The sequence below is a fragment of the Engraulis encrasicolus genome, chromosome 21 (genome assembly GCF_034702125.1).
Source record: "Engraulis encrasicolus isolate BLACKSEA-1 chromosome 21, IST_EnEncr_1.0, whole genome shotgun sequence".
NCBI lineage: Eukaryota > Metazoa > Chordata > Actinopteri > Clupeiformes > Engraulidae > Engraulis > Engraulis encrasicolus.
This window is the reverse complement of record NC_085877.1, coordinates 3,930,209-3,957,853: the sequence shown is the minus strand read 5'-3', so window position 1 is coordinate 3,957,853 and position 27,645 is coordinate 3,930,209. Positions and strand designations below refer to the sequence as shown.

Genomic DNA, 27,645 nt, shown 5'->3' with positions numbered 1-27,645 from the left:
CTAGTGGGTTGTTCGTAGACCCTCCCAATCTTAGGAAGGCGTTCCAGTGTGTGATAACGCAAGGTGATGATTTGTAGAATTGTCCACACTAGACCCTTCTCTGTGTCGCTGTGTTGCTGCGTGGTACTACACGGACAAGACTGTCAGGCAAGATGATTTGACCCACTTACCTTTCCGGCGGTCGGTACCTCTAGGTTTCGCATGACGGCGGAGCGTAATAGTTCAGAGGTAAGTAAAATACATGTATGCTACTTAAACTTCGGCCTCCCCCAGAAATTGGAAATCGTACTATAGGCTTCATGCGCAAGTGTGGAGAAACCACACCTAAGATTTATTCCCATGGGTGGGCTGAACATTTTTTTTGCTACATGATTTCACCATTTTATTCACCATCATAATCAACAGTGACACCGCTCTGTGCACAGGCATGGAGAACGCAATATTATTTCTAATGTCGCGTCTGTTTCCACCTGGTGATCTTAATTTCATTCCACTGTTTTGAATTTGAATCTGTTCTTTCTTGCTCACGCAACCTCTCAACTCAACTGAAGATGATGGTCTTTGCACCACAATTTGCATGATGTTACGCAGGGCCGCGTTAACCCTCGCCGGGGCCCGGTGCAGACGCAATCCGGGGCCCCTACACCACATTATAATGAGCCATAGCCATATTCAAAACGCATGAAACAACCCAGGCTACACGTTCTACTCCAACACAAAAAAGGGTGCGCGGAACCCCCTGCTGAGTTCACCAGTCGCAACGCAAGCCATTGGAAGCCTAGCCAGCTGACAGGGAGGAGATTCTGTGCACTACCGTTTAGCAGAGTAAACGTCGGTTCAGCTAGAACTACCAAACAGAAGCACAACCAAAAGTCTCTTATTTTTGCTACGTTGCTGCCGACCAATTTGTCGAATCGAAACCGTCGTGGGAAACACGTGTTAATTAATGTAACTTCCAATGGCCTTGGAAAGACTGGCTGTCTGTCAAAGGAAAGTATAGCCTACTCAGTCAGCTGTCGCTTGACGCGAGGAAGGGGAATCCCCTTAGCAGCGAACCACAGCAAAGTGAAGCTGTCACGAATTCCCCTCAAAATGTACCATAAAGGCTACCAATTAAGAAGTCAGCGGTTTTCATCTATATGGTGCATTACAATGCAATAGTGTGCAATCATTGCAGTAGATTACGGTGCAAACTCGTAGGCCAAATGTTTAGATGTGTGGATGTGGATGTATCACGCAAGTTTTTTTCCCCTCCCAGATACTTGCTAACTGAACAATCCGCGAGTGGTACCCAGGCATGTTTTAACTGAACACAAAGCCGAACGCAAAGATATACGCTGACAGAGCATCGACATTAGACCTATTACAGTGCTTTAGGGAAATGGCCATAACATTGCTTTAGGAAAATGCGACTAGCCTATATCATTTTAGTGTTTGCTAGATTGGCTTGCCCTGTTGTTGTCAGATTGTCAGAACTTTGATTGCTGGTTGGTGCACTTGCTACGTAGCATTATTGTGAACACTTTTTAAAAAACACCTCAGAAGTGGTCCTCGCCGCGCCATGCAAGACTTTTGTTTCGCGAATGCAGTTGGATGCGTGATTTATTTCCCCATGTTTTAACAATAGAATAAGATAAAGTTAGGTTGGTGTGCTGTGCTTTGTTTGCTTAGCTTAGGCCTACATGATTGCACAAGTCCATGATCGCTATGCAACAATTACAAAAAGCAATTATAACACTGACATTACAAAAATGGATAACGTTGCCAACCTTCTCTTCAATGCGTTAATCCATGCCGGGCTGAAGTTTATCCGTACAATCTGAAGCAAGTGCTGACGCCGAGTTTCTCACATCTTTTTTAGACAGTAGCCCATCATCAAACTATAAAATTATTGACCACCGTTTTCACTGGTGGCACACAACCAGAAGCATCTGACTGAAATGATAAGTTCCGACCTCCAATTCCTGCGTGCATGCAGAGGCGATTCTAGGCTCAGTAGGGGGGCCAAGCGAAGATTAAAAAGAAAGAACACTTGTAACAAATCGCCACTACTGTTCCCCAGCTACAGTCTTGGGGGCCCAAGCTGCCTGTCTAGCCTGGTGACAAGATATGCATATGCGCCTCTGCTTGCCTACGGATGGCGAAATGCGTCAAAAGTACAATTGATTGTCTCAAAATATCGTTTCATATTTTCCAATCTCACGACGTCCGGGGCCCCCTCTAGTGGCGGGGCCCGGTGCTGCAGCACCGGTTGCACCATAGGATAACGCGGCCCTGATGTTACGTGTGTGCCTTAAAGTGTGTGTGCCTTAAACTTTTGTTGACGGCTAGATTAATGTGCTTTAGTAGGCTAGATATTATCCAGACTCGGCAACTCGTATCTTACATGTATTTTTTTTAACGAGTTGTCCAGTGGAAAATACTACAAGGGGACGTTCATGTCTGCATTCCATGGCGTTTGGTATTTTCCATAATTCACAGAGCTGCAAGCACCGTAACGCTACTTTACCCGTCTATGTTTCTGGTCACGTCTAATGGGCCATAACGTCTGTAACATAGGCTGCTGACATGTGACAAAAGTCGCATGAAGACTGAAGCCCAGATGTGCGATGTGCTACTATAAATAGACCATTCAATTAGGCAACACCAACGGTTGAGTCATGGTTGTAGTGCGCGGTCCCGTGCCATTAAGAGGAATGCATTTCTTTTTCTCTTCTTGATGTCAAAGTTCTTGCCTCTTGGATCATTGCTCAGTGGTTCTAGCGCTAGCGGTCTTCTTGAGAACTTGATGTTCCCCTACTTGAACACGTGGTTGATTAAGTAATCACCCAGTTGGTGTCGGGAGAGAAAAGGGGTACAGATCGCAAGGTGATTGCGGCCACCTAGAAGTGTGTGCGCGCGCGCGTGCGTGTGTCAAAAATGTATTGGGGAAACAAGGTTTGTTTTTGCAGCAGTACTGCTGTGTTTTCGTGTGTAGCTATATATTACAACCCCATAGGTCTATTTAGCAGCAGCAGCAGCAGCAGCAATGATTTCGATACTGCAATGCGATTGTATTATGCAGTAGCCTATATGTGTATTCGAGTGACAAATGTTATTGGCCTAAATGCCTCCATTGCCAAAGGGTGAAATAATAATAATAATAATTATAATAATACTAATAATAATAATAATAATAATAATAATAATAATAAATATGTGTGTGGCTTGTTCTGCAATCTGCCTAGATAAAGGTTTGCGTCCCAGGGATACATGCGATATATTCTCAATCTTTTTTGAACAAACACCCCCTTGACCTCATCATAAGCCTGACAACACCCCCTCTCTAGTATCTCTGGTAGCAGCTAAAGGGTGCTTCTCCTTTTGTTTTGACAGATGGTAGGCCTAGTAGCAAGTTTGGTAACACTTTAAGTTTGGTAACACTTACACTTGATGCCGGGGTCTGTCGGTGTGACATAACACAGTGTTGTAACATAGTCATGCAGGCAGGGGTGCCGACAGGTGGTGACAAAAGGGGACAGTTGTCCCGGGGCCCAAGGAGAGAGGGTGCCCAGAATTGGGCCCTCATTACATTGTATCTATGGGGCTGGAGGGGCCCTTTCAGATGACTTTGTCCTGGGCCCAGCCAAAGCTGTCAGCGCCCCTGCAGTTGTCATATCATTATGTCAATGTCATTTTATGTCTGTTGAGACATTCGGTTGTGGTAAAGACAGCCTAAAAAAGTCTACTTTTCCTGACCATAAAACAATTATGACATTGCCATTATGTTTATGACTTGTCCATGACTGTTTTGACACTTTTACAACACTCCCATGTCGTGCCGCCGGCTTCAAGTAAAGTTTGTCTCCTGTGCTCTTTGAGGCCTAGTAGGGGCATACAGCAGACACAAATTCTGTGGGAGGATAGAATCCCATGCACTAGACCCTTATAATTAGAGATGTGCAAAAAAAATGTCATGACAAAGTATTGCTATACTTATTTTCCTGATATACGGCATCAATTCATGACAATCGATTATTAAATAATCATTTTCAAATTCCATTTGCCGGCCCTACCATGGCGGAAATGGTAGGGCATTGGCTTGCCCTGTGGCCGACCTGGTCCAAAAGACCAAAAAAATTATTTAAAAAAAAAATAAATAAATAAATGTATTTGCCACTGGTTCATTTTGTTCAGTAGAGAGTAGGTAATATTTCTGTTGTGATGTAAGTTCTCTCCTAGATGCTAAAGTGTTAAAATAAAATGAACTGACACAGCAACGGACAAATAAGCTGTATTTTTTACACATTTACTGAAGTAAATATCGCAATGCATCACAATAGTACAGTACCTATGATAGAATCGCATTGTGGCATGTGTATCGTGATGCACATGGAATCGTTAACCCCTTGCCAATTTATACCCACCCCTACCCATAATGCACAGGGTTCCACCAGTGGAACACTGTAATATTAGTCGGGGTGCATGTCATGCCACTGAGATCTGTGTCTGTGGTGATATACAACAGTAGCCAGGCCGCGCCCTCCTAGTGACGCAACACCTTCAGCGTTGCAACTAGTCAGGTCAAGAGCAATGCAAGTACTTTCTGAGTTCGCGAAAATACGGGAACTCCTTTAACTTTGTTGTGAAGCAAACAACCATAAGCCATCCAAGGGAGGTGGGTCAACCACGCCGTTTGGGAAATGTTAATTATGCTCTTGGTCAGACCAAGTCTCGAAGAGATTTGAATGTCGATGATAATCAGGCTAATACAGTGCATATTCTACACAGACATGCCAAAGGATGGTGCTTTTTTAAACTTTTTATTGTAGTAATAGTAGTAGTAGTTGTAGTAGTGTGTGTGTGTGTGTGTGTGTGTGTGTGTGTGTGTGTGTGTGTGTGTGTGTGTGAGAGAGAGAGAGAGAGAGAGTGTGGGTGAGTGTGTCTTGTGTGTTCTGGTCTCCTCCTCATCATCTCTCTCTTCCTCTTCTCTCCTACTCCTCATCTCTCTCCTTCTCCTCATCTCTTTTCTCCTCCTTCTCCTCCTCGCCCCCCTCATCCCCCTCCTCTGCCTCCTCCTCATCTCACCTCCAAATCTCTCTCCTCTTCTCCTCCTCCTCCTCCTCCTCCTCATCTTCCTCATCTCTCCCCCTCCTCATCTCTCTCCTCCTCTTCTCCCTCTTCTCTCCTACTCCTCATCTCTCTCCTTCTCCTCATCTCTTCTCCTCTTCCTCCTCCTCCTCACCTCTCCTCCTCCACTCTCCTCCCCCAGCAGCAGCAGAAGAAATGGCCTGCCCTCCTCACTGCCCTTCTCCATCTCTTCATCTTTCCTTCTTCTTCTCATTTTTCTCCACCACTTCATTCACTTCCTCCTGTTCTACTACATACTGTCTAGCACAGAAATGAGCCATAGCAACGGATTAGACCCGTGAGGGGTTGCGTCTAATGTCAGGCCATAGGGGCTAATTGCGGATGGGCCCTGGGTGCCTGATGAAGACCCTACTGGGTCGAAACGTTGTATGAATTTAAGGAACCTTCAAAGCGGAGCTAGAATATAGTGTGCGGACTTCTACTCTTTCTATCATCTGACTTGTACCTTGCACAGTTTGCTGAGTGTCACTTCAAACAGAGAGTTGGTGGAATGTGCTGCATGGCGCATCATGGCGGGGTCCATCATAGGGGAGCAGGGTCCTGGAGAAGCTCGGGGTCCATCACAGGGGTCGTGGAGGGGCGGACATGAAGGCCTTGGAGCCCAAAGAGCTGCTGAGGGACAGAGCAGGAGAGGAGCATGCAGACAGCCGACTGCATGCAGACATGGAGCCCAAAGAGCTGCTGAGGGACAGAGCAAAGGAAGAGCATGCAGACAGCCGACTGCATGCGGTCATAAAGTCCTCAGATGAGGCCAATGACGACGAGATGGAGAGAGCAGAAGAGAAGCATCTCTGGCCTCCATGGTAGTGTGGCTCCCAATCTTGCACGCCATCCACCAGCAGTGGCCGGCTGACACACCGCCGCACAGAGTACTCATAGACCTAAGTTGCAAGGGGGAGAGGAGAACTTCATGAGGGAAATTACACATCACATCTTGCTGTGTTTAGTTTAACACTCAGGATCATTTTACTCACTACGTGTTGAATTAACAAAATGTACAGTGCTGTGCACATTGATGAGTCATTCATGATTGCTCATCCTGGAATCTGGACAGTTCTCCACCCCAGACATACAGCATGTCCATTTATGAAATTGTAAAGGGCAAGGCTAATATTTCTTCTCCTGCGTTTTTAGACTTGACTGACATTTGTTTCTTGCCCATGTTGTTGTTACTGTTAAAACTAGAAAGTACCTAAACATTTCTTTACTGACAGGTCTAATAGGTTTAGGGATGGGTTTTGGTCAAAGCACACTTTGATATTGGTCTTAGAAAACCGGACTGGAGAACTGTCGACTTGACAGTAGGATTAACGGACAAACGTGGGGCTAAAGAATTGTCTCTTCTCCGCACTTCCTACAGTGTACTGTAACGCCTAAGGACATCATTACTTACATTTACTGGATAAAGAGTTGGACATGATAAGGATCTTCTCACTTCCTCTATTCTAATCTGAAAAATGCGGAGACATATTATGGTGAGGAAATTATTATAAGGAATGTAACATACAAAGAGCTGATAAAATCCACCCATATCTGTATATGCATCACCATAGAAAATGAATATTCTACACTGTAGTTAGTGGTTGTATCAAATTTAACTTTTTGACTTTAACCTTTTTTACAGCTGTAAAGAAAATTAAAATAATGTAGCCTATACAATATTACAATGATTTTCTATAGGTTAACTTGTTATATCTCAGAAAGTCTTTGTTCTGAACCCTCAATGATTACTGATTTTGACAAGTTGCTATTCTTTTGTAATTAAATATAGAATGTTGGGTGCACTCTTGATGCCATGGCAACACACGGCAGAAATGCCTTGAGTGAAAATTATTTTAAACTTATCATAAGTATTTTATGTTCAAATGACGTGAAACGTTGCACTGCAACCCGCCATACCACTGCAAAGTCACCTTCCAAATTTGAGAACATTTGGCGCCGTGCTTTGGGAGTTGCGTTTGGAACAGACAGATCTGGTGGAGATTGAATTATTAGATATATTACTTGTATACTGCTCTGCACTGACTCCTTACCCTGTTCTTGCTTAAATTTCCTTTTTGTAAGTCGTTTTGGTCAAAGACATCTGCTAATTGTAATGTAATGTAATTGAAAAGTTAACTACCATAGCATTACAATACTATGACATAACACAAGGCATTTAGTAATGCACTACGACATGTTCATTGTCATTCTGGTGACAGCAAAAAATGTTAACGCTGTGTCTTAACAGGATAATATTTTTTCTCACGTTTTTGTTTCTCCTTCTGTCCCTGTCCTAAATGCAGCCATGACAGCTAAGGAGCCGGTGAAGAGGCAGCAGCAGCCCCCAGAGGGCGGGTGGGGTTGGGTGGTGGTGGGGGCGCTCTTTGTGGTGTCCTGTCTGGTGTATGGCCTCATCCGTAGCCTGGGAGTGTTCTTTGTGGAGTTTGTGCAGTACTTCGGCGAGACCGCTCAGGCAGTGTCCTGGATCACCTCCATCGGCTTGGCCATGCAGCAGCTCTTCAGTAAGTGCCCTACTGTATGGTCAACATTTGTTTGATGGTGTTGTTTGATTGTAAATTGCTTTTGGCAAAAGCATCTACTAGATGTTATGTAATGTTGGCTTGTCCATTGTCCAGTAACTCAAGAGCTGTAACCATACACTCCACTCATGATTCAGTTCGTATCATGATTTTTGACCTGCGGTTTGATACACCCCCTCCCCCGATTTGACCTACGATTCGGTACACACCTGTGGGCTGGTAGCTCACCTCGACAGAACATCAGGCCACTTTTGTGTTGAAATGAACTACCTGTCGAGCTGAGCTACGAAACCAGTGAAATAGGAAAACAACTGGGAAAAATGTTACATAATATAGGCCTACATAAAAATGGATAAAAAATACATACGATTCCGGCCTGGGTCATTTGCCGATGCTTCCCTGTCTCTCTCTCCCCACACATTTCCTGTCTCTCCTCCACTGTACTGTCAGAAATAAAGGCAAAAAATAAATAAAAATAAGTTATCAATAGACACATATACATGCCAGGGCATGCTGAGCATACAGTAGTACTTGATTCCATTTTTAGTGTGTCATTTAAGTCTGTAATTGTGTTTTCTTCTTTTTTTCGTGAATCTGTGTAGGTCCCTTGGCTACGGCCCTTTGCAACATGTATGGAACTCGTCCCATAGTAATGATCGGCGGTCTCCTGTCAGGGCTGGGGTTCATACTGGCCTCGCAAGCCACTTCCCTCACCCATCTCTACCTCACCATGGGCCTTATCTCAGGTACTCTGTCTCTCTCATTCTCCTTATCGCAGGCACTCTGTCTCATTCTCCATATCGCAGGCACTCTGTCTAGGGATGCAAACGATTAATCGATCAATCGATCAATGCGTTAATCGATTAAAAAACATTAATCACAATTAATCGACATTTCGACTGACAAGAGACTTAGGTGAAATGGACATGTGAAGAGGGTGTGTGAAGAGCGGTGTGAATAGTGGGAATATTTAAATCACCTTTGGATTAAAGAATTTAAATAGAATTAATTTAAATGTGGCATTTTATCTCAATTTTTATTTAAAATGTTTAGATTTAGTAGTTTTTTTCCAGACGCATTGAGATTTCGGTGAGAAAGCGCAGCTTATCAATTAATCTTAAGTCGATCGATAAGGCTATCAACTAATGATTAATGAATTAATCGATAATTTGCATCCCTAACTCTGTCTCATTCTCCTTATCACAGGTGCTTTGTCTCTCTCATTCTCCTTATCACAGGTGCTTTGTCTATTTCTGTGTCTCATATCATGCCATTGTGTCAGTGTACTGACAATGCTTACAGTGCACTGAGGTCTTTAGTGCATAGTGTCGTGGAAAAGTTTGTGCACTATGCACTCTGCCCTCACTGTAAGCTGCCAAAATATCGCTTGGCTACTATTTACGTTGCAAAGCGTCTTGTGCTTGTATTTACATTTCCCTCACCCCAACTGGCAACTATCTCGCATACAATACTTGGCTTGGCTTGTAAAAGGTTGGTGTCTGACCATACTCTTCTACTGAACTGAATGCCACGTTTCTTCCATTTCATTAACAGCATGGCGGCCGTTTAGTGCGTGCTCGTGCAGTGTCCATCATTCAAGCACTGCGTTTTTGGGCGTTGACAGAGCATCACCCGGGCGGTTTCAGTGCACTGAATTTACCAATATTTTTAGCGTGAGCTGCCTACGCACTGAAACATAGTGTCTGAAGTGCACAAGTGCACGATATGAGACACAGCAACTCTCTTTCTCCTGTCCATCCAGGATCTTGCTTCTCAAACACGTATTCACTAGCCAGTTAGTTAACAGTTAATTACATTTCATCATTCAATCATTGGCAAAACTTACTGTACTTTGATCAGATCAGTAAGTATTACTTTATTTGTAAATTAATGGTAAATATGCACATTCATGAAAATATCAAATCTGGGAATGGGAAACACAGTTGAAATGACATCATACGTTTACTACCCAGACCTTTGCATACCATGGTATACTAATTAATGTGGAAATGTTCTTGAGTTTCTTATGCAAATGTACCTGCTGGTTTTCTACAGTTTGCATCACTGCACCACACCAGCAGCTGGCTGCGCATCTTCTATAAATGTATTTTTTTGTGCTAATGATATGATTATCTCTGTTTACGAAGATTAGCTTTTTGCTTGTTCTCAACATATCCCTCTGTTGTCATGTAACCCCTTCGCGTAGAGCCAAGGTTATAACCTTACTGTCACCAAAATTGTAATGGCTATGTCTTAATCTTTTACTTAAGGCTCTCGGTATTGTCATGGCGATGTTGTTATGATGTAGTTGAGTATTTTCAGCAAATAGTGAAAAGGCCCACCAGCGACCTCATTTTCACTAAGAGGCTACTGTCTGTTAATTTCTCCGTCTTGACTTTAAGGTATTGGCTGGGCCTTCATCTTCACCCCCACTGTGGGGGCGGTGATGCAGTACTTCACCCGCCGGCGCTCTCTGGCGATGGCTATCGGCTTCACGGGCGTGGGGCTCTCCTCCTTTGCCTTCTCGCCGCTCTTCCAGTTCCTGCTGGAGACGTACGCCTGGCGGGGGGCCTTGCTCATCCTGGGGGGCATGAGCCTGAATATGGTGGCCTGCGGGGCTCTCATTCGGCCCGTCACCTTCACCAAGGCCATGGAAAAGGTCAGACGAATTATGTTACCCAAAAACGTGTAGTGCTTTTAAATGATTGTGTCTTGGGATAAGATGAAAGTGGAATTGAAATTGAAATTTAGGGCATTTTCACACTTGGTCCCTTTCAGCCATTTAAATGAACTCAGACCTGTGACCCGGCAGTTTCTGTGCATCTGTGAACATTCAGACCGTACCAAAACCCCTCAGAAGTTAACTGAAAACTTTGTTGACTGAGTTCAGTTTGCTAAAAAAAATCAGCAGTATGGTTCACTAATTTGCACATTGTGTTTTTTTTTCAATTAATTATTGCCTTCTTTGTTTGAAATTGGAACATGAAGAAATGTCGAATTGAAATTGAATTGAAAAGCAGTCCATTTACCATTTACCAACTCAAGGGTAGCTTAAGCAATACAATTGCATGTTGAAATGGGCCAGGATTCCATGAATATGTATGGGAAAATGTATCTACCTCTTTAGATTTTTAACTTTTGAAAATGTTTGATTTGAAATAAGCTTTAATGGCTTTAATAAGCTTTAAGCAAATAATCTATGGAAAATATCATCAAACTTATATTTAATAAGTTAATTGATTATTCTGGGTGGACTTTTGTCTCCTTGTATATCTCCAGTGGGTGTGGTAAATCGAGGATTAGCGGCATTTGGAGTTATACCCTTTACATTTGGGGGAGAATACGTAAGTGTTGGAATGTATGGGGTAAAAAAAAACAGCTTAACCAGTATAACTGCTCATAACCTTTCAGATAAGTAGACCTACACAGTCTTCCAGCGCTACTACGCTAGGTCTTGATGTAATGAAATTAGGCCATGTTTTGATCACTTCCAGAGTAATCTTTTTTAGGACTGCTATTACTACTGTGTGTGTGTGTGTGTGTGTGTGTGTGTGTGTGTGTGTGTGTGTGTGTGTGTGTGTGTGTGTGTGTGTGTGTGTGTGTGTGTGTGTGTGTGTGTGTGTGTGTGTGTGTGTGCACTTTCTCACGTGAACCTTGGACAATTGGCGCTGTACGGCAGCCTCCAGAGCTGGTGTGTGAATGTGTATGTTGTGTGTATTTTGAAAGCGCTTTAAGTCAACTTCATAGTTGTGATACTGCTCTATTTAAATAGATGTATGTTGTATAAATCTTAGTAGTCTCTGTGATACAGTTTGGAAGAGCCAACAACTCTGTAACATACACAGACCTGTAGGAACACATTTGTCATGTAATGTTTATTATGTCCTTATATGCACATTTCTGTCAAGACCATGCCTTAGAGCTACCGATGAGGATAATTCTCTTGCGTGGTCTGATAAATTCGACACTGGTGAAGAGGGACACTCTGAGAAATCAGTTAGCATGCGAGGTTTGAGACTTTAAATAGTGGGGTCGTAATAGGCTCAGTCATTTCAAATTGATGTTAAAGTTTGGTTTTCACTTCCAAGTTGAAGTTTAGGGTCTATAGAACAATTTGAGTTCGAGTGTCAAACACACAGATAACAAAATGGCCTGCGGGGGGCGCTCTAAAATATATAAACTGCTATAACTTTTGATTAGTTAAACCAAATTTAACATATGAGGTGTGTATGGATTCAGCATGAAGAGGAGAAACCAGTGGGCTAAATAGTTGGTTACCAGATTAAAGACACACTATGTAATAAACACACTTTTAGCCAATGGACAGCTAAATCCAGGCTTTTTTAAGATAAAGGGTGGAAATGCCCTCCAAGTTGCAATGAAACATGATTTATTGTTACAATTTATTGTAAATAAAGCCTGGGTTATCACTTAACTTGATTTGTTCAGAATATCCCTGAAGCACACAGATACTTAGGATACATATAAACAAATATAGCTGCATAAAGCCTATGTGATATTTAGGGCCCAACTTGCAACTTTGAGTTTATGAATTTAGGATCATGAGTACCAGCTTTTTTCAATCAAGCCATCATTTTATTCACAACTTAAACACTTTATATCTGGAAGAAAGTAAATCAATAATAATAATAATAATAATGATGATGATGATGATGATGATGATGATGATGATGATGATGATAAATACTATGGGGAACATCATTTTTTCTTGCATTCAAAAAGTAAACAGAAGACCATAGGGCTAACATTTATTCCAATACTCCACTCTACAATAATTATGACGGAGAACAGAAATTGTATGTGCACTTGCACAGACGTGTGCACTTTAACTCTGCCTTCATGCACTTGCACCGAGATCTGGCAGGTCTATTTGTACAAGTACTAGTACAGCTGCACTTCACCTCTAGTTGGAAAACATCTTTGGCAACTGCATTGCTTTGGTAGTGTAGTCCAAATCTGGGAACTGTTCATTTGTTACCAGATTGGCAGGCATTTCTGGCAAATGCAGATAATAAGAACAGTTTTCATTCCTGTCAACTACGCTGGTAACAAATGGACAGTTCCCAGAGCAGATGACTGTGTCTACCATGTATGAAATAGTCCTATAGTATTATTTAGTATGCTTGCCAAAGGAATCTGCTTGCCCCCAGCAAGCATACTAATTGTTCTCCAACAGTTTATTTAGTATGCTTGCGGGAAAGCATATTAATTGTTCATCAACAGTTTATTATTATTCTACATTTTTCCATTCACCTCGGCATATGGGAATCGCCATTCATTAGTACGGCGGCTTTGAATCGTTGCAGCGTTCGAGATAGAGACACGGTTCGAGTGCCAAAACGAACGGCTCGAAAAGGTCTCAGGGTGGAGTATTTTTCGCTGGCCTACCCCCTTTCATTCGTTCACCAGACTTGTTTTTCCTCAGTTTTCTCTCTGTTTTCCCCCTCATTGAAATGAATGGTAGACTGGCCAAGATGATAATGTCACAAACTGTGGCAGTTAGAGTGAGAGGTGACCTGTCCTGGGGTTTTTGTATCAACTAGGTAAAGGCATTGTCAGAGAGGTATTGGCTCTGAATACAAACTGTGTGAAGATCATAAGCCAACTCTTAAAAAATGTTTCAAAGAGAGCAGTTTTAAAATCCCTATGATGTGACCCCATTCACTTACAAAAGAATGTGTGAATAGCTCAGCGCATAGGGCTGAATATGGCAATTTTTTGACTGAACAATTTGGCCAAGAAAAGTGATCTCAGCTTTGACATGAAGAGCAGGGTTGTGCCATTTGTGTGTCAATATCATCTGACAACTTGCAAAACTTTTGGAGATATGACAGCGTAAAAATAAGGCTGCACATACCGGTATTACTCAGCCATTGACTGCCAAACTGTCACGTTTAGAATCTTCAGTCACACACACACACACACACACACACACACACACACACACAGCCTTGTAGAACTTTAGACCTCTGCTGTCAGTAAGTGGCAGTGGCCTACTGGGTAGGGTGTTGGTCTGTCAGAGGGTTGCAGGTTCGAATCCCACCCTTACCTCTCCCTACCCACCCATTGCTGAAAGGCACCTGAAGCATCTCCATGCACACACACACACACACACACACACACACACACACACACACACACACACACACACACACACACACACACACACACACACACACACACACACACACACACACACACATCTCTCTCACAGAGAGAGACACACACACACACACACGACACACACACACACACACACACACACACACACACACACACACACACACACACCTATCTCTTTCCCTCATGTTTCTGTGTGTGTATACAACAGCTCTGTGTGTGTGTGTGTGTGTGCATAATCCGCAAGCATACCAATAGCATTGTCTCTCCGGAAATGCAGTCTTATTATTATTATTATTATTATTATTATTATTATTATTATTATTATTATTGTTATTATTGATTTATTTTCTTCCAGATATAACGTTTTTTTGTGATTTTATGTGTGAATAGAATATGGCTTCATCGAAAAAGTTGATACTCGTGATCCTAAATTCATAAACTCAAAGTTGCAAGTTGGGTCCTAAATATCACATAGGCTTTATGCAGCCATATTTGCGTATAGGTATCCTAGTTATCTTTGTGCTTAAGGGATATTCTGAACAAATCAAGTTGAATGATATACCAGGCTTAATTTACAATAACTTGTAACAATAAATGATGTTTCATTACAACTTGGAGGGCATTTCCACCCTTTATCTTAAAAAAACCCTGAATTTTGCTGTCCATGGACTAAAAGTGTGTTTATGACATAGTGTGTCTTTAATCTGGTAACCAAATACTTAGCTCACCAGCTCCTCCTCTTAATGCTGAATCCATGCATACCTCATATGTTAAATTTGGTTAAACTAATAAAAAGTTATAGCAGTTTATATATTTTAGAGCGCCCCCCGCAGGCCATTTTGTTATCTGTGTGTTTGACACTCGAACCCAAATTGTTCTATAGACCCTAAACTTCAACTTGGGAGTGAAAACCAAACTTTAACACAAATTTGAAATGACTGAGAAAAAATGCATATGCCTACGACTCCACTATAAAGGGACACTGTGCAGGAAATGGTCAAAAAAGGTACTGCAACTATGCTGCTCATTTAAACTGTGTCGCCTATTGCCAAATTTGACCTTTTCATGATAGTTTACTAAGTAATAAACTAATATTTTCTAGTATGGCCCAAGTGCAGTCATTTTTGCAGCTAAAAATGGCTATTTCTGGAAATTCAAAATGGCCGACCATGGAGAAGATCCCCCTTTTCATGTATGAAAAGTGCAATTTTTCCAGTCAGAATGAATGCTTATTCATGGTGGTGGTAAATATTCATGAAAAAGGGAACATTAGTGAATGGGTAGCATGAATTCTGGAAATAAACAACTAAAAATCTCACACAGTGTCCCTTTAAAGACTTGACCGACAGTAAACTTCCCCTTCGCGATAAGCAGGTTAGATGCAGTATATGATCAATATAACCAAACTTGCTATTTGTCATCTTCATTTAACAACAATAACAACAATAACAATGTTCATCATTTTCATTATAATAATCCATACTTACTGTATAGATGTAACTCTCAATCCATGACAAAAGGATATAATAATTAAAACGAAATGAAATATAAAATGAAAAAGGACTTAACACTTCAAATGAAACTAATAAATACAACTCTGAACTAATTAATACAACTCTAAAATGAAACCAACTCTATCGTATATTGTTTTGAAGAGTAGGCCTACACACTACTGTTCAAAAGTTTGGGGTCATACTGATTATTCAGCTTTTCTCACTTCAGTTGTGTTTTGCAATTCAAATTGTAGACATCCATTGACTAGCTTGAAATAGTACTAAGGTAAGTACTGAGCAGCCAGAGGCGAAAAAAGTGTTTGATTAACCATCAAATTGGTAAACTGGAGAGGAGAGTGAAATCTTACCAACTTGTTTCACATAGGAAATTAGGAATATACTATGTTTTCATTCGACTTTCTATAGACATTTCTTTGGTTTATTAGAAAATCCACGGAGCCATTGGAATGCTCCAGTTCTGCCCTCTCCAATGACATTCATTGCAATGCTACCTCGGCTAAGTCGCCGTAACTGCATGAAATTCTTCTCATCAGAATGAATCTGATGAGACCTGTCTGATCTTATCTCGCCCATGTTTCAGTGTACATGCATGCATGATTTATCAGTGTAAAGCGTAGAGCAGAAATATGTGACTATACATTTTTAGGGTGTCAAAAGTTCAAAATACATTTTTGCCTATTCTGCACATAGCTTTGAAGAATGCTAATGTGTGATGCATTGTCTAACTTCCAAATTAATTCCACAAATACTTTTCCCAACAACAAATTCCTTAGGCCTGTGTGGTGTGGTGTGAACGTGGTGACCCTTTAACAGGTAGTGTATGTATTGTTTGTATGGAACAATATATGAAACAAATAAGAACAAACTTGACTTGAGTTATCATCCTGATAGTCAAACTGAAGTGGTAGTAGTAGTAATAGTACAGCAGTAACAATGTATTCATGTCACTTAAATAGGCAAACGTCACCGGCTTTTTCCTCTGGCGCAACTGCACATCTTGCAGTCACGCCAAAAAAACGGACCAGTTCACCAGCTCCACAACAAAAAGGCACTAAAACATCAGAAAGTTCATAACATGCAATTCCACTATTGTGATTTATTTACTGAGCTGTCCATGTGGCCTGCAATATGTGGGAGGATCCGTGGGAGGATCCGTCTTAATGGACATTGGAGTGCAATAAATTGGGGGGGACCCCAAATCTCCAGTCGCACTTCAGTGAGACCAATCATTCGGCCAATGATCTTAAAAGCATAGGCATTGACAGAGTTCTCCCCAGTCGTAGAAGTAGCTGCACCAGCCAGTCTTTGTTGACATGTGAAGCCAGATGGATTTTCTATTTAAAAACACTGCAACCAAATGGACTGAATGATGCTATCTATGAATTCCCTGCGGTTATATTAATTGTCTTATGACTACATTTAATTTTTACATTTATTTTTCCTTTTTCATGTTTTTTTTTCATGCATTTTTATTTTATTATTTCTGTTCGCCCCCTATGACATAAATCAGGACTGGACACTAGTCCTTCTAGCCTACTATGGGAAGGATGTTGATGACAGGATGTCTCTATCCACACACCCTAACCTATAGGCTTTTCAATCTAGTTTGCAGGCTTACTACCTATCTTCCGTGTACGTGGCTTTACCTTGCCTATATAAGGGCATGTCTTAATATTTTCAATGTTTGCACTGTGGATGGTCTGAACCGAAAACCGGTTTGGCAAAATCCGTGCTCCTGGACACGGATTTTGTGCCCTTAACATCCGTGTCCAGGAGCACGGAATTTTTGGAGATCATGTTGGCTATTCTGTGCCAAGACCATTAACCCCTTCCATCCCTTTACCTTCCTCTCCTTCAGACGGTCCAGAATTCCTCGCTGCTGTCCCGCCTGTCGGTCTACTTCGAGCTCCCTCTGCTGCTGCAGCGCCCCTTCCTGACCTACGGGGCGGCCATCACCTTCTTCAACGCCGGCTACTTCGTCCCCTACGTGCACCTGGTGGCCCACAGCCGCACCGCCGGCTTCTCCGAGTACCAGTCGGCCTTTGTGATCTCGGCCACCGGCGTGACGGACATCTTGGGCCGCGTGCTGTCCGGCTGGGTGTCGGACCTGGGCCGGCTCCGCCTGGTGCACATGCTGTGTCTGTGGACGCTGCTGCTGGGGCTGTTCCTGCTGGCGCTTCCCCTGGGGACGATGGGGGGCTACGCGGGGCTGCTCACCACCAGCCTGGCGCAGGGGCTGTGTTCGGGAGCCATGACGCCGCTGGTGTTCGCCGTGGTGCCCGAGATCGTGGGCATGGAACGCATGCTGGGGGCCCTGGGTCTGCTGCAGCTCATCGAGAGCATCGGAGGACTTCTGGGCGCTCCTCTGTCAGGCAAGTGTCGGGTCGAAGAGCAGAAGAGGTGGGGTGGGGTGGGGGACTCTAAGTCAGGAGCAGATATGCTAGGCCAGTCGTCAGTTGAGACAAATAAAGAATCAGTTAATGGCATACAAGCAAGCACACAAAGGAGACACTTCTTACCCTTAGCAAAAAGCAGTTTATTGTAGTACGAGTATACTGCTTTTGAAGTACAGTTTTTTTATTAACTTAAACCTGTTAAGGCACGCCATTATACATTTGATGTTACCAGAATGGCAATGACCAAGTCATGGTGCATTACTAAAGGCCCTGTGTTATGTCATAGTACTGGAGTGTAGTTTACTATAATGTACTTAACTATTCAATGACTATTGCGGCGTGCCACAGGAGGTACGTTGTGCATTATGGGGATATTTTATAGTTTCAGTGTACTAGAATGTATACCTATTTTTAAGAACATTTCAAGTATATAAAAGTATACTATACTGTTTAGTACATTAAGTTACATACATTCATTAATGTACTCTAAAGCCAGGCTCAAACTACACGATTTAACAATTGTGTCACCATACAATACACATCAATGCACATTCATTGGAATTCACACACATTCACTGCACACATTGCATGCAGGTCCCAAGATCTGGCCATCAGGTTGGGGGTGTTTGAGGAGAATTCCTGTAAATTTGAACATGCAGTTGAATTAGTCAAGCTACACTTGGCTTGGCTTGTCAGTACCTGACCATCTGCATATTTTTCCCAGCCCTTTCCGAGATCCTGGCCTTACTAATGGGGGGCATGGTTTGCTTGAAAACAAAATCTTAACATAGACAAAATATAATCTCAAAAGTTATTGCTGTGTTGTAAAATCTCTGCTGATGTTTAATAACCTTTTGGGATGATATATTGAGTGTGCTAAGTCGTTTAAATAAAAAGATCTTAACAAATCATGGCCCCATCAGCATGTGGAGGATCTCAGACATGGATGAAGAAAATACTGTGTTGTCGTGTACTGACAAGTCAAGGGTAACATGAGCAGTACAACTGCACATTGAAATGCACATGAATTCTCCTTTAAGCGGAGGTGTGCGAGGTGTGGGACACTGGGGGCGGGTCCTGAGGAGCCGCTCTGCTTGGGAGCCCTATCTTAGCAGGGGTGCATTTCTGGAAACCAAAGTTGCCAACTTTGTTAGCTACTTTGTTGTTTGCAATGCAATTTCCCATTGCCAACTACCGAAGTTGCTAACTGCTAACAACTATGCTTTCCACTGGTATGAAGACAGCCTTGATTCTAAACATTGACGGAGAGCTTTTTTCTATCTCGGATTTTCAGGGGAGATTGTTTATTTCAGCAGTGGCCTTGGCCTAGGCCAGCAGTTTTCAAGATTGGGGCCCGGGACCCCTGGGGGCCTTGTCATGGTAAGGTTTGGGAACCTCTTGGCCTAGAACAATGTTAGTTGATGGTACCAAAACAGATAAGAGTTGGGTTGTTTGGGTTTTGGGTTGAGCACTCTCGTTCCACATTCCATGCATTTTTTTTAAATGATCTGAAGCGACCAGAATTATTGAGCAGCTGTATTTTACCAGCTACAAAAAACATTTTGAACACAGCACAATGGACTTTTATTTTCAAAAGTTCCTCTTTACACTTCCATCTGTGGCTGAAGTGCCCCTTGAGAAAGGCCCCTAACCCCACATTGCTCCAGGAACTGTAACCAATACCCTGTAAATAACTATAAGTGTAATGAATGAAATGTGCCTTCATGTTCCTCACAGGCTGGTTGAAGGACACCACAGGCAGCTACTCTGCCTCCTTCGCCATGGCAGGAGGCTTCCTTCTCCTCGGCTCCGCAGTCACCACCACTCTGCCCGGCTTCTGCTCCTGCGCCGTCCCAAAAGCCCACAGTGATGCAGAGGGAGGCACTCCCATGACAGAGGAACCTAAGGAGAAATCTTAGGGAGTCAATGATCCACTTAACATCCCTGTCTGGGAAAATCTATCCCACAGATCCAGACTATTGCACTGAAACAGGACCAGGGGGGCAGTGAGACGGTGAAAGACTATACGCGCGTTAACTCCAAGAGGCAAGGTCTGACATGCCTTATTGCTTTCTCAGGTGGTTAGGCCAAATCACTTCTACCCATGTCTCTCTGTGATGGAATGAGGGTTTCACAGTTTTTGTTTTTGTCACTGTTTCGACTCCAAATAGTCTGGCTAGCATTACACGTATTGAACCATTTTTAAGGTCTAGCAAGGCCCTCCTTCCAGACTAGGTGCAACACTCCACATTAGAATGAAGTGATCACTTCCAAATGGTGTTTCAGGGACACTACACAAAGATACAAGGGTATCTAATTGCCACGTGTGTTGAAGTATTGGGAAAGTATGACACACTTTGACATACTGGAATTTCAGTTGATCTACCTGTACTCGTACTGCAAGTGTGCACATGTATGTATGGTGTGGGGTACTTATAGTGCATGACGTGTAGAGTTGATGGGTGTCTGAGCTGTGTGTGTGTGTGTGTGTGTGTGTGTGTGTGTGTGAGGGGGTGGTCTAGGTAAAGTGCTTTGAGTGGGGTTGGGGTTGTAAGTGTATTATGCACGAAAGCCGAAAACTGCCTGATGACATTTACGAAACAAATGTACCACTGGCAAAAATATGCCACTGCCTTTAGTGCACAATTCTGTTCTGTACCATCCACTTGTACTAATTTCATACGCAGGGTCTGAACCTGCTGATTTCAAGGGGTGAACTGTTGAGGTTTGAAACACTTGCATCTGATTTTAGCCAATCATAAATATGTTTGTGACCTGTAATCTGTCCTTCATGAAATGTGACACTGGGCTCGTTCGTGTTGGCGCAGGATGTGCAGGCTGCTGCAGTCTGTGCAGCGCGCATGCCCACTGCGAAAGCGCAATGCATTCTGGTTAGGAATTTCCCAACTGATCCTGATTACTACACCATTTCAGTAGATGAGTTCATGGATGTCAAGACCTGGCTGGCTGATAATGCTGTTATTATGTTAGCAGGTCTGATAAATGGCTAACTGGCCATGAAACCCACGACAGCTCAGGGAAATACTACTACATTCTTCAGTGTTTCTTGTCAGTGACTGCGTTTACATGCAGTTCAGTATCCCGAATATGATTGGGATATTAAGTATCCCGAATTTGCGTTTGAGCATATAAACACCTTTTCCCGACTTCAGTAAGGGCTTATTCGGGATACTGAGAAATCGGGATATGCTAGGTGGAGTATTCCGACAGAAGTCGGGATACTGACGCATGTGAACACCTTATTCCGAATACAGAGGCTTCCCATAGAACGCTGTTGCTGGTATCCAGGCTACACGCATTTGAAGAGAATTCTATAACGGCCAAGAATGTAGACTGGGATATGAAGTTCTGTGCTCATATAAACACCCTATCCCGAATATGATCATAACCGGGATATGCCTCATATTCAGGATACCGAACTGCATATAAACGCACTCAGTGACATCCACTACGTAGTCCCAACATGAACAGCAATTGCTGAGAGTACACTACATTGTTAAAGTTGTAATGTCCTCTGCAGAATAGTTTAGTAGGCTACTGTAGTATTAACTTGGAAGCATGACATTTCTTTCTTGTGTGTTTTCCTTCAGAATAGGCACACACTTGGTTCTTGCTGGGATCCAAAGATATTATGTGAATGTTGAAATGATCTTGACCATCAGCTTGACAGTGACACTAAACAGAGCAGGGCCGGTTGGAACATGTGCTGACACAGTGTCAATCGATGACAATCAGATATCAGACAATGTACTGGTAATTGTCTCCATTCTCCAAAAGGGATTCCTTCAGCTTTTCAAGATGTGGCACCTTCTCCATCCTTCATGATCAAGATGAGGCCAAGAAGGCTCTTCTCTGCTTCTCAGCCTTTTCAGTGTTTCTTGAGTTCCGAAATTCAACGTTGCGATTAAGGTTGCTTATATTATTATGTGAGTTTAACAGAAAAGATGCGGTGGGCTTCAATTGGTGGAGGTTTCAATCTCTGTCTTTCTTTCATATGCTATCAGAATAAATGGTGCTCGATTGTTTTTTTTTACCTATTATAGGCTACAGTACATGGTGTCATAGATAGATAATACAGATTAAGCCCACTTCTGAGTCTTTGGTTAGTAGGCCTATGTGAGGTTTGGCAAAAGATATGACAAAATGGAATAAATATATTTGAGATGAGGGACACGATACTTACGATAAGTGCCATTCTTTTTAAATATATATATCCCTTAGGTCTTCTTGGCCTTTATTTTTGACAGGACAGTGGAGGAGAGACAGGAAATTAGTGGGGAGAGAGAGACGGGGAAAGGATCGGCAAATGACCCAGGCCAGAATCGAACCTGGGTCGCCAGTGTAGTAACCCAGAGCCCGAACATTAGTCCACAGCAGGTCCGATAAGTGCCATTCTTGACGCAATATGGCTATTGCTGAAAAATCTTGGTGTCACTGTAGATAGTGATCAAAGTTTAAGCACTTACTGTACATGTTCTCTAATTTGTGGTCTTTTTCATTTCAAAAAATATTAGTAAATCAGCTTATAAGTAGCCGCCAAGACGACACAAGTGAAAATATTTTTGGTGTTCCATGACATCTTGCAAAACGTTATCAAGATCCTACGCAACTCTTGCATAATCCCACTTAATTAAATAACATTTAATTTAATTTAATCTTAAAATCTGGCAGTTGACTGTATTCCCACTTGGGCGGCAACTCAAGTATCTTTGCAAAACATACACTAGGCCCTACATTTTATCCTGATTTTACCTCCAGCAGGAGTGACACCGAATCTTTTTAGAATTGAAAGCAAGAAAGGAGAATTGAATATCTGAGGCTATGAATCATCAGATGTCTCTCCTTCACAGATTTTTCTTTGCAGATGTAGGGTTTTGCCCATAGTGTAATTATACAGTTTGTTTATGAATTTTTCATTTTGAGATATTGTCTGCTTTACTAACATTGTGGCCTGTTTGTGAGCGGGTGCGTATGTTTGTTACATGCACACAAGTGTGTGAGTATGAAAAGGTGCGACAGGCAAATGCGTGTTAGTCTCAATGTCTCACAATGTCTGTTATGAATCATGGCTGCTAAAATATTGAGTTAAATGTACAATATTGTTAAGTATGCCAAACAGGTATTGCATTGTCTATCAAACGCACACCCAAGGATCTGGTCCTTCACTCTGTGTACAGTTATGACAAATAGATTTTGTCTATTATTCAAATGCCTTTGGTGTGTTTGCAGAATGAGTAATTTGAGTACGAGTATAACTGTTCATCCCTTACTTTGATTCTTTGACTTGTTGATCGGAGTCGAGGTGCTGTATTAGGGCCTCCGCACACCAATTCTGACAAAGTGCCGACCACTACTCTGCCAACGTTTGATTCAGCTGTTTTCAATACAACCCTGCATACCGGCTGCCCGTTACAGCAGAGCTTTATTTTGTCAGAGAAGACCCATGTTTATCCATGCTCTGCTCTGATGAAATTGACCATTCATTGTTTATCGCACCTCTGCACCAATGTGCATGGGTAACCAAGTTGTCGGAACTGCAGTGCTGTCAGAATCAGCGTGTGGAGGCGCTTAAGGCCACTTTCTTTAATGTTTACTTAATGTTCTTGATTTAAGTCACAATTTTTGAATGGATTGTGGTTTAGTGCTGTTATACAAACATGGCCTACCTCTCTGTATCTTTGAGGTTCCATCACACTTTTTTGAGCAACTTTTAATAAAAAAAATTCACCTCCTTCCTCTATTTCTCTGCATATATTTACACAGTTCATTAATTAATTCATTTATTTTCCAAAGGGCTTCTCATAACCCACTATTTGGACATTTACGTAACTAGGGGGAAGTTTCACCAAAATATTGTAGATGTTTTAAATTTGTTGCAAAATTTGCCTTCCGGGGGGGCCCACAGCAACTTTAGCCTAGGGGCCTCAAGCCATCTTAATCCAGTCCTGTCATCCACGGGCCCATCTGAAGTAAGAGGCTATGATTTGATGCCATAAATTGGAGCCATGGCGTTACATTTATCTATACAGAAGGGGAAGCAATTCTGCCATCTTTTAGTGGCTAGTGAGCTGAATGAAGTCCTTTGCTGCCTTGACCATTCACCTAATCTCCTGGGTCAACGAAATGACCACTGGGTTAACTTAACTCTGAGGAGTCACTAATTAAATAGTGCCCCCCAGTGTTTCTTGGAATGCTGTGGGTCAAGGTCCAGGGCTTACTGGTGGTTTACACATTTGACGTTGTGAAATGGGTTTTTGTCGAGTCATATTTTTAGTTAGGCATTGTCAACCCCAGTAAATGAGACATGTCCTAGAGTTAGTGATGGAGGTCAGACTCATCTCAGAGGGAGACAAGCCTATAAAGAAGGAAGTCCTGAAACTGGCAGAGAGAGAACAGCCTTGGTCTAAAACCAGGGGTGGGCAATTATTGTGTCCCAAGGGCCAAATTGGGTTTAGAATATTGACTCTAGTCCCAGATTTCGCAGGCAACATGCCTGCACCAATAAGACAAGCTGTTATCTACACTAAACTTTTTGGCCATTTCACTCCTTCACATTTACCTGTAGATGTGGCCTTGATTAATCTCACACCTGCAAGACCACTTGCTGTTTTAAGAAAGTTAAGTGAGAATATTCGTCGTTTTGATTCAACAATATTGTCTTGTAAAGGCTCCATGGGCCAGATGAAATGACTGGGGGCCGCATGTGACCACCTCTAGTCTAAACACCAAAAAGAAAACCAAAGGGATCACCAGCGGCCAGTAGACACACAATTTCCTGCAGCCCAGGCTCCATTGAGTGCTTGCTGATATATGGTATGGCTGCTGCACCACAGTAGATAATATGCTACTCTGCCGTGCAAAACAAGAACGCAGTAACTCAAAATGGTTGAAAAAAAAACTTTCCAATGGGAATTGGTAACTCCATTTTGTGGCAGTAATACCAGCCAAGAACACAGTAACTCTGTTTTTTTGTGGCAAAAAGACACATAAATGTTGTTTTTGCGGGAGTTTTTTTTGTGTGCATTTAATTTCTATCCTAAAAAAGCATTACCAGGAAGTGTCACCATCACTTTACCGACAACACAGTTGTCGCGCCATATAGGAAACTTTGAAGCCTTTTTTCTCAGTTTGCAGTTTTCAGAGTTACTGCGTTCTTAAATTGTAGGGCAGTACTGTCCTACAAGGGGAAAATGCAGTAACTACTACATCAACATTGAAACTGAGAAAAATTACCTCAACGCCTCGGCATTAGGTTGGATATTGTGGTTACTGCAAATTTCACAAAGCAATATCTCTAAAACCGGACACATGTAGACCATATAAGGCTTTGCCACCAGATAATGGAGATGTAATGAAGATCATTTTCTGTCTAAATTCAATTTTTAAAAAATATGTAGTTACAGCACTTTGCCTTTGTAGGGCAGAATAGATCAGCTGTAAGTAATATTGACAAGCATCATCCAACACTGCTTTCAGCACACGTTTATTCTTCATGTTCATGAGCACAATGAAGTTTATGAACAACTCAGAATGTTCATACAAGATGAAATACAAAGAGATTTCCCAGGACAAAATTCATACAGTATTTCATCAGGAAGAAGCCCAATGTTCGTGCTTAAGACAATTCTGAGAAATATGATTTCTCATAGTGCAAAAGATATTGGTAGGCTTGGTCAAAGTTCAGGCTGACGAGTGGAATGCACATTTACTGGACAAGCAGTAATTGAAAAAACGAAGGAAGTGACAAAGACATTCTCCCTAACAAAAGAGGCCTAACAAAACAACTGTTTAGAGGGGCGTTGGAGAGGAGTGTGTGTGTGTGTGTGTAGGCCTATGTGTGTGTGTGTGTGTGTGTGTGTGCTAAAGTAAAAACGTCAACGAGTAACACGCAGGTCGTAAATCGGTTGTGAAACACTGCACTCTGCAGTTCAGAGGATCTTAATATCGGTGCTGCGACGCTTCAGCTTCTCTGGATTGTGGGAGGCCATTTGAGAGAAGTCTCTGAAGATGTCTTGACACGTTTCATCACCTGTTTCAGAAAGAGACAGAAGAGTACGTTTAGTAAGACCGAAGGATACAGACAAACATGTAGAAAGTCAGAGGAGAGAGGGAGAGAGAGAGAGAGAGAGAGTGTTAATACATCATGCTATTTACTAACTATAAAAAAAGTGGATATTATGACCACAAACTATGAGATATGCTACCCTAGGGTAGTTTAGGGTCACAGATTTGCAAATTCACTCTATATATAAAAGGCCACATGGCAATCAACACAAAAACATTTACAGATCCTTTGCATGCAATTGTGATTGAGAACCCCCAAGCCAGTCGATAACTAGAAACGCACTCAGAGAGTGCAGACCTCCGCCAAGGAAGCTGTGTGATAGAACATTTGACTATGTTACACACCCTATAAATTTTTTAAGTCTTTCTGCCTTTTTTGGAGTTAGAAAATGGAATGTCAAAATTTGCCCTGTCCCTCAATGGTGAAGGATCTTTAAAAGATACAGACTTGTTCTTTTTGTCATTTCCAAGAGCTCAACTCAAGTTTCATCCAAATTCGTTCATAACATAACATTTCCAAGTACTCCACAAAGATTCATCCAAATCCAAATACGAGTCGTCCTGCTGACAGACAGACAAACAAACAAAACAGACAGACAAACCAACACGACCGAAAACCTAACCTCCTTGGCGGAGGTAATGAAGTTTGTGTTACTCTTCTGGTGAGTGGAAAATAGTGGTTAGTGGAGTTAGTGCTTCTTTGAGACAGTGTATAACTAATGTTCCCAGACCCTTTAATACAGCACAATGTACTAACAAAATCCCCTGCTCATTCCTTGCTTTGATGTTGCCCTTTGATCTACCACAATATCTAAATACAGATATATGAAACACAGCCACCAGAATTCAGCATGTTTGCATGAACCAAAACAGAAGAAGAACGTTTTTGACAGACATGCACAGACAGAGAGAAAGACAGAATGAGTGAATAGCGGGGAAGGGAGAAAGTCCATCCCTGGAAACTAAAATACTAAACTAAAATAAATCATGCAGCTCAACGAGCAGACTATACATAGTAGTTTTACCGAAGTTGCCCTACTGCCTTAACTTTGTAAGTTAACTCAACTTGAGAAAGCCTCGAGTTGAGTTTAGCCTCAAGTTAACTTATTTTGGACACCAGATGGAAATTCGCCATTGTGCTATAATCTAGCACATATACATGCTATGTATGTTCGTTAATGTGCAATGCCCTGAAAAATAAAAGTAAAGTAAACTTACAAACTTAAGGCAGCAGGGCAACTTACCTTTTTTACGTTTAACTGGTTTGCAATGTTTTACAGTGTAGGCACAGGGTAGCAGGTTGACAAGGAAGGCAATTACCTGTACTGGTTAGGCAAGGTGAAGACGACACAAAACTGAATAAGCGGTGGAGAGACCAACCGCCTCTGGGGACATGTCAGCACACACACACAGACAGACTCGCGCACACACGCACACACATAAGCATGTCGCACACGCACACACACACAGATATGCACAGAAGCAGACTTGAGAAAGGTGACATTAAGCAAACAATGTGGGCAATAAAATTGGACGTTTTCAAATGGACACAGGCAGAATCTTTCACCATCGAAAGCTTGTTTTTAGAACAGGCTAAATTGGATCTAGTCGAACATATGAAGTTTGTTCAGTTGTGATCATCGGCAAAAAGAAGAATAAAAGGCACAGGTGAAATCTGACAGTTCAGTGCAAAGTGTGTCTGTAAAAGTCATGGTAATATGTACATTAAATAATCCAACGTATTCAAATTATGTTACTAATATAGAGTAACATTATGGAGTAGGCTATGTTACAAACTACATTATATGTTTGTAATCGCCATTGGGGTACATAGGCCTATCAAATGTATCCCAC

General features: G+C 42.1%; 2 protein-coding genes across 5 annotated transcripts in view; one reads left to right on the top strand and one right to left on the bottom strand.

The window, feature by feature from the left end:
- Positions 1-105: 105 nt before the first annotated feature.
- slc16a13 (solute carrier family 16 member 13) lies at positions 106-24,573 on the top strand. 2 transcript variants are annotated; one of them, XM_063187224.1, is made up of 6 exons: positions 106-228; positions 7,416-7,634; positions 8,255-8,398; positions 10,055-10,311; positions 17,169-17,682; positions 19,444-24,573. In XM_063187224.1, exons 2-6 carry the CDS (start codon positions 7,418-7,420, stop codon positions 19,623-19,625), a joined length of 1,314 nt encoding a protein of 437 aa, XP_063043294.1. In that variant the 5' UTR covers positions 106-228; positions 7,416-7,417; the 3' UTR covers positions 19,626-24,573. The 2 variants fall into 2 exon arrangements, with proteins under 2 accessions (XP_063043294.1, XP_063043293.1); XM_063187223.1 differs by lacking the exon at positions 106-228 and adding an exon at positions 5,306-5,933.
- A 621-nt stretch (positions 24,574-25,194) lies between these two features.
- The window catches only part of acap1 (ArfGAP with coiled-coil, ankyrin repeat and PH domains 1), a 43,450-nt gene continuing 40,999 nt past the window's right edge, over positions 25,195-27,645 (bottom strand). Inside the window, exons 22-23 of one of the 3 annotated variants that reach the window (XR_010032462.1) lie at positions 27,112-27,645; positions 25,661-25,756 (exon numbers count right to left, since the gene is read on the bottom strand). The exon at positions 27,112-27,645 is cut by the window's right edge and continues 1,369 nt beyond it. Coding sequence is in view for 1 of the 3 variants with exons in the window: in XM_063187222.1 (XP_063043292.1) it covers positions 25,656-25,756 (101 nt within the window). In the remaining 2 variants the exon portion in view is untranslated. The other 2 variants (XM_063187222.1, XM_063187221.1) reach the window with 2 other exon arrangements.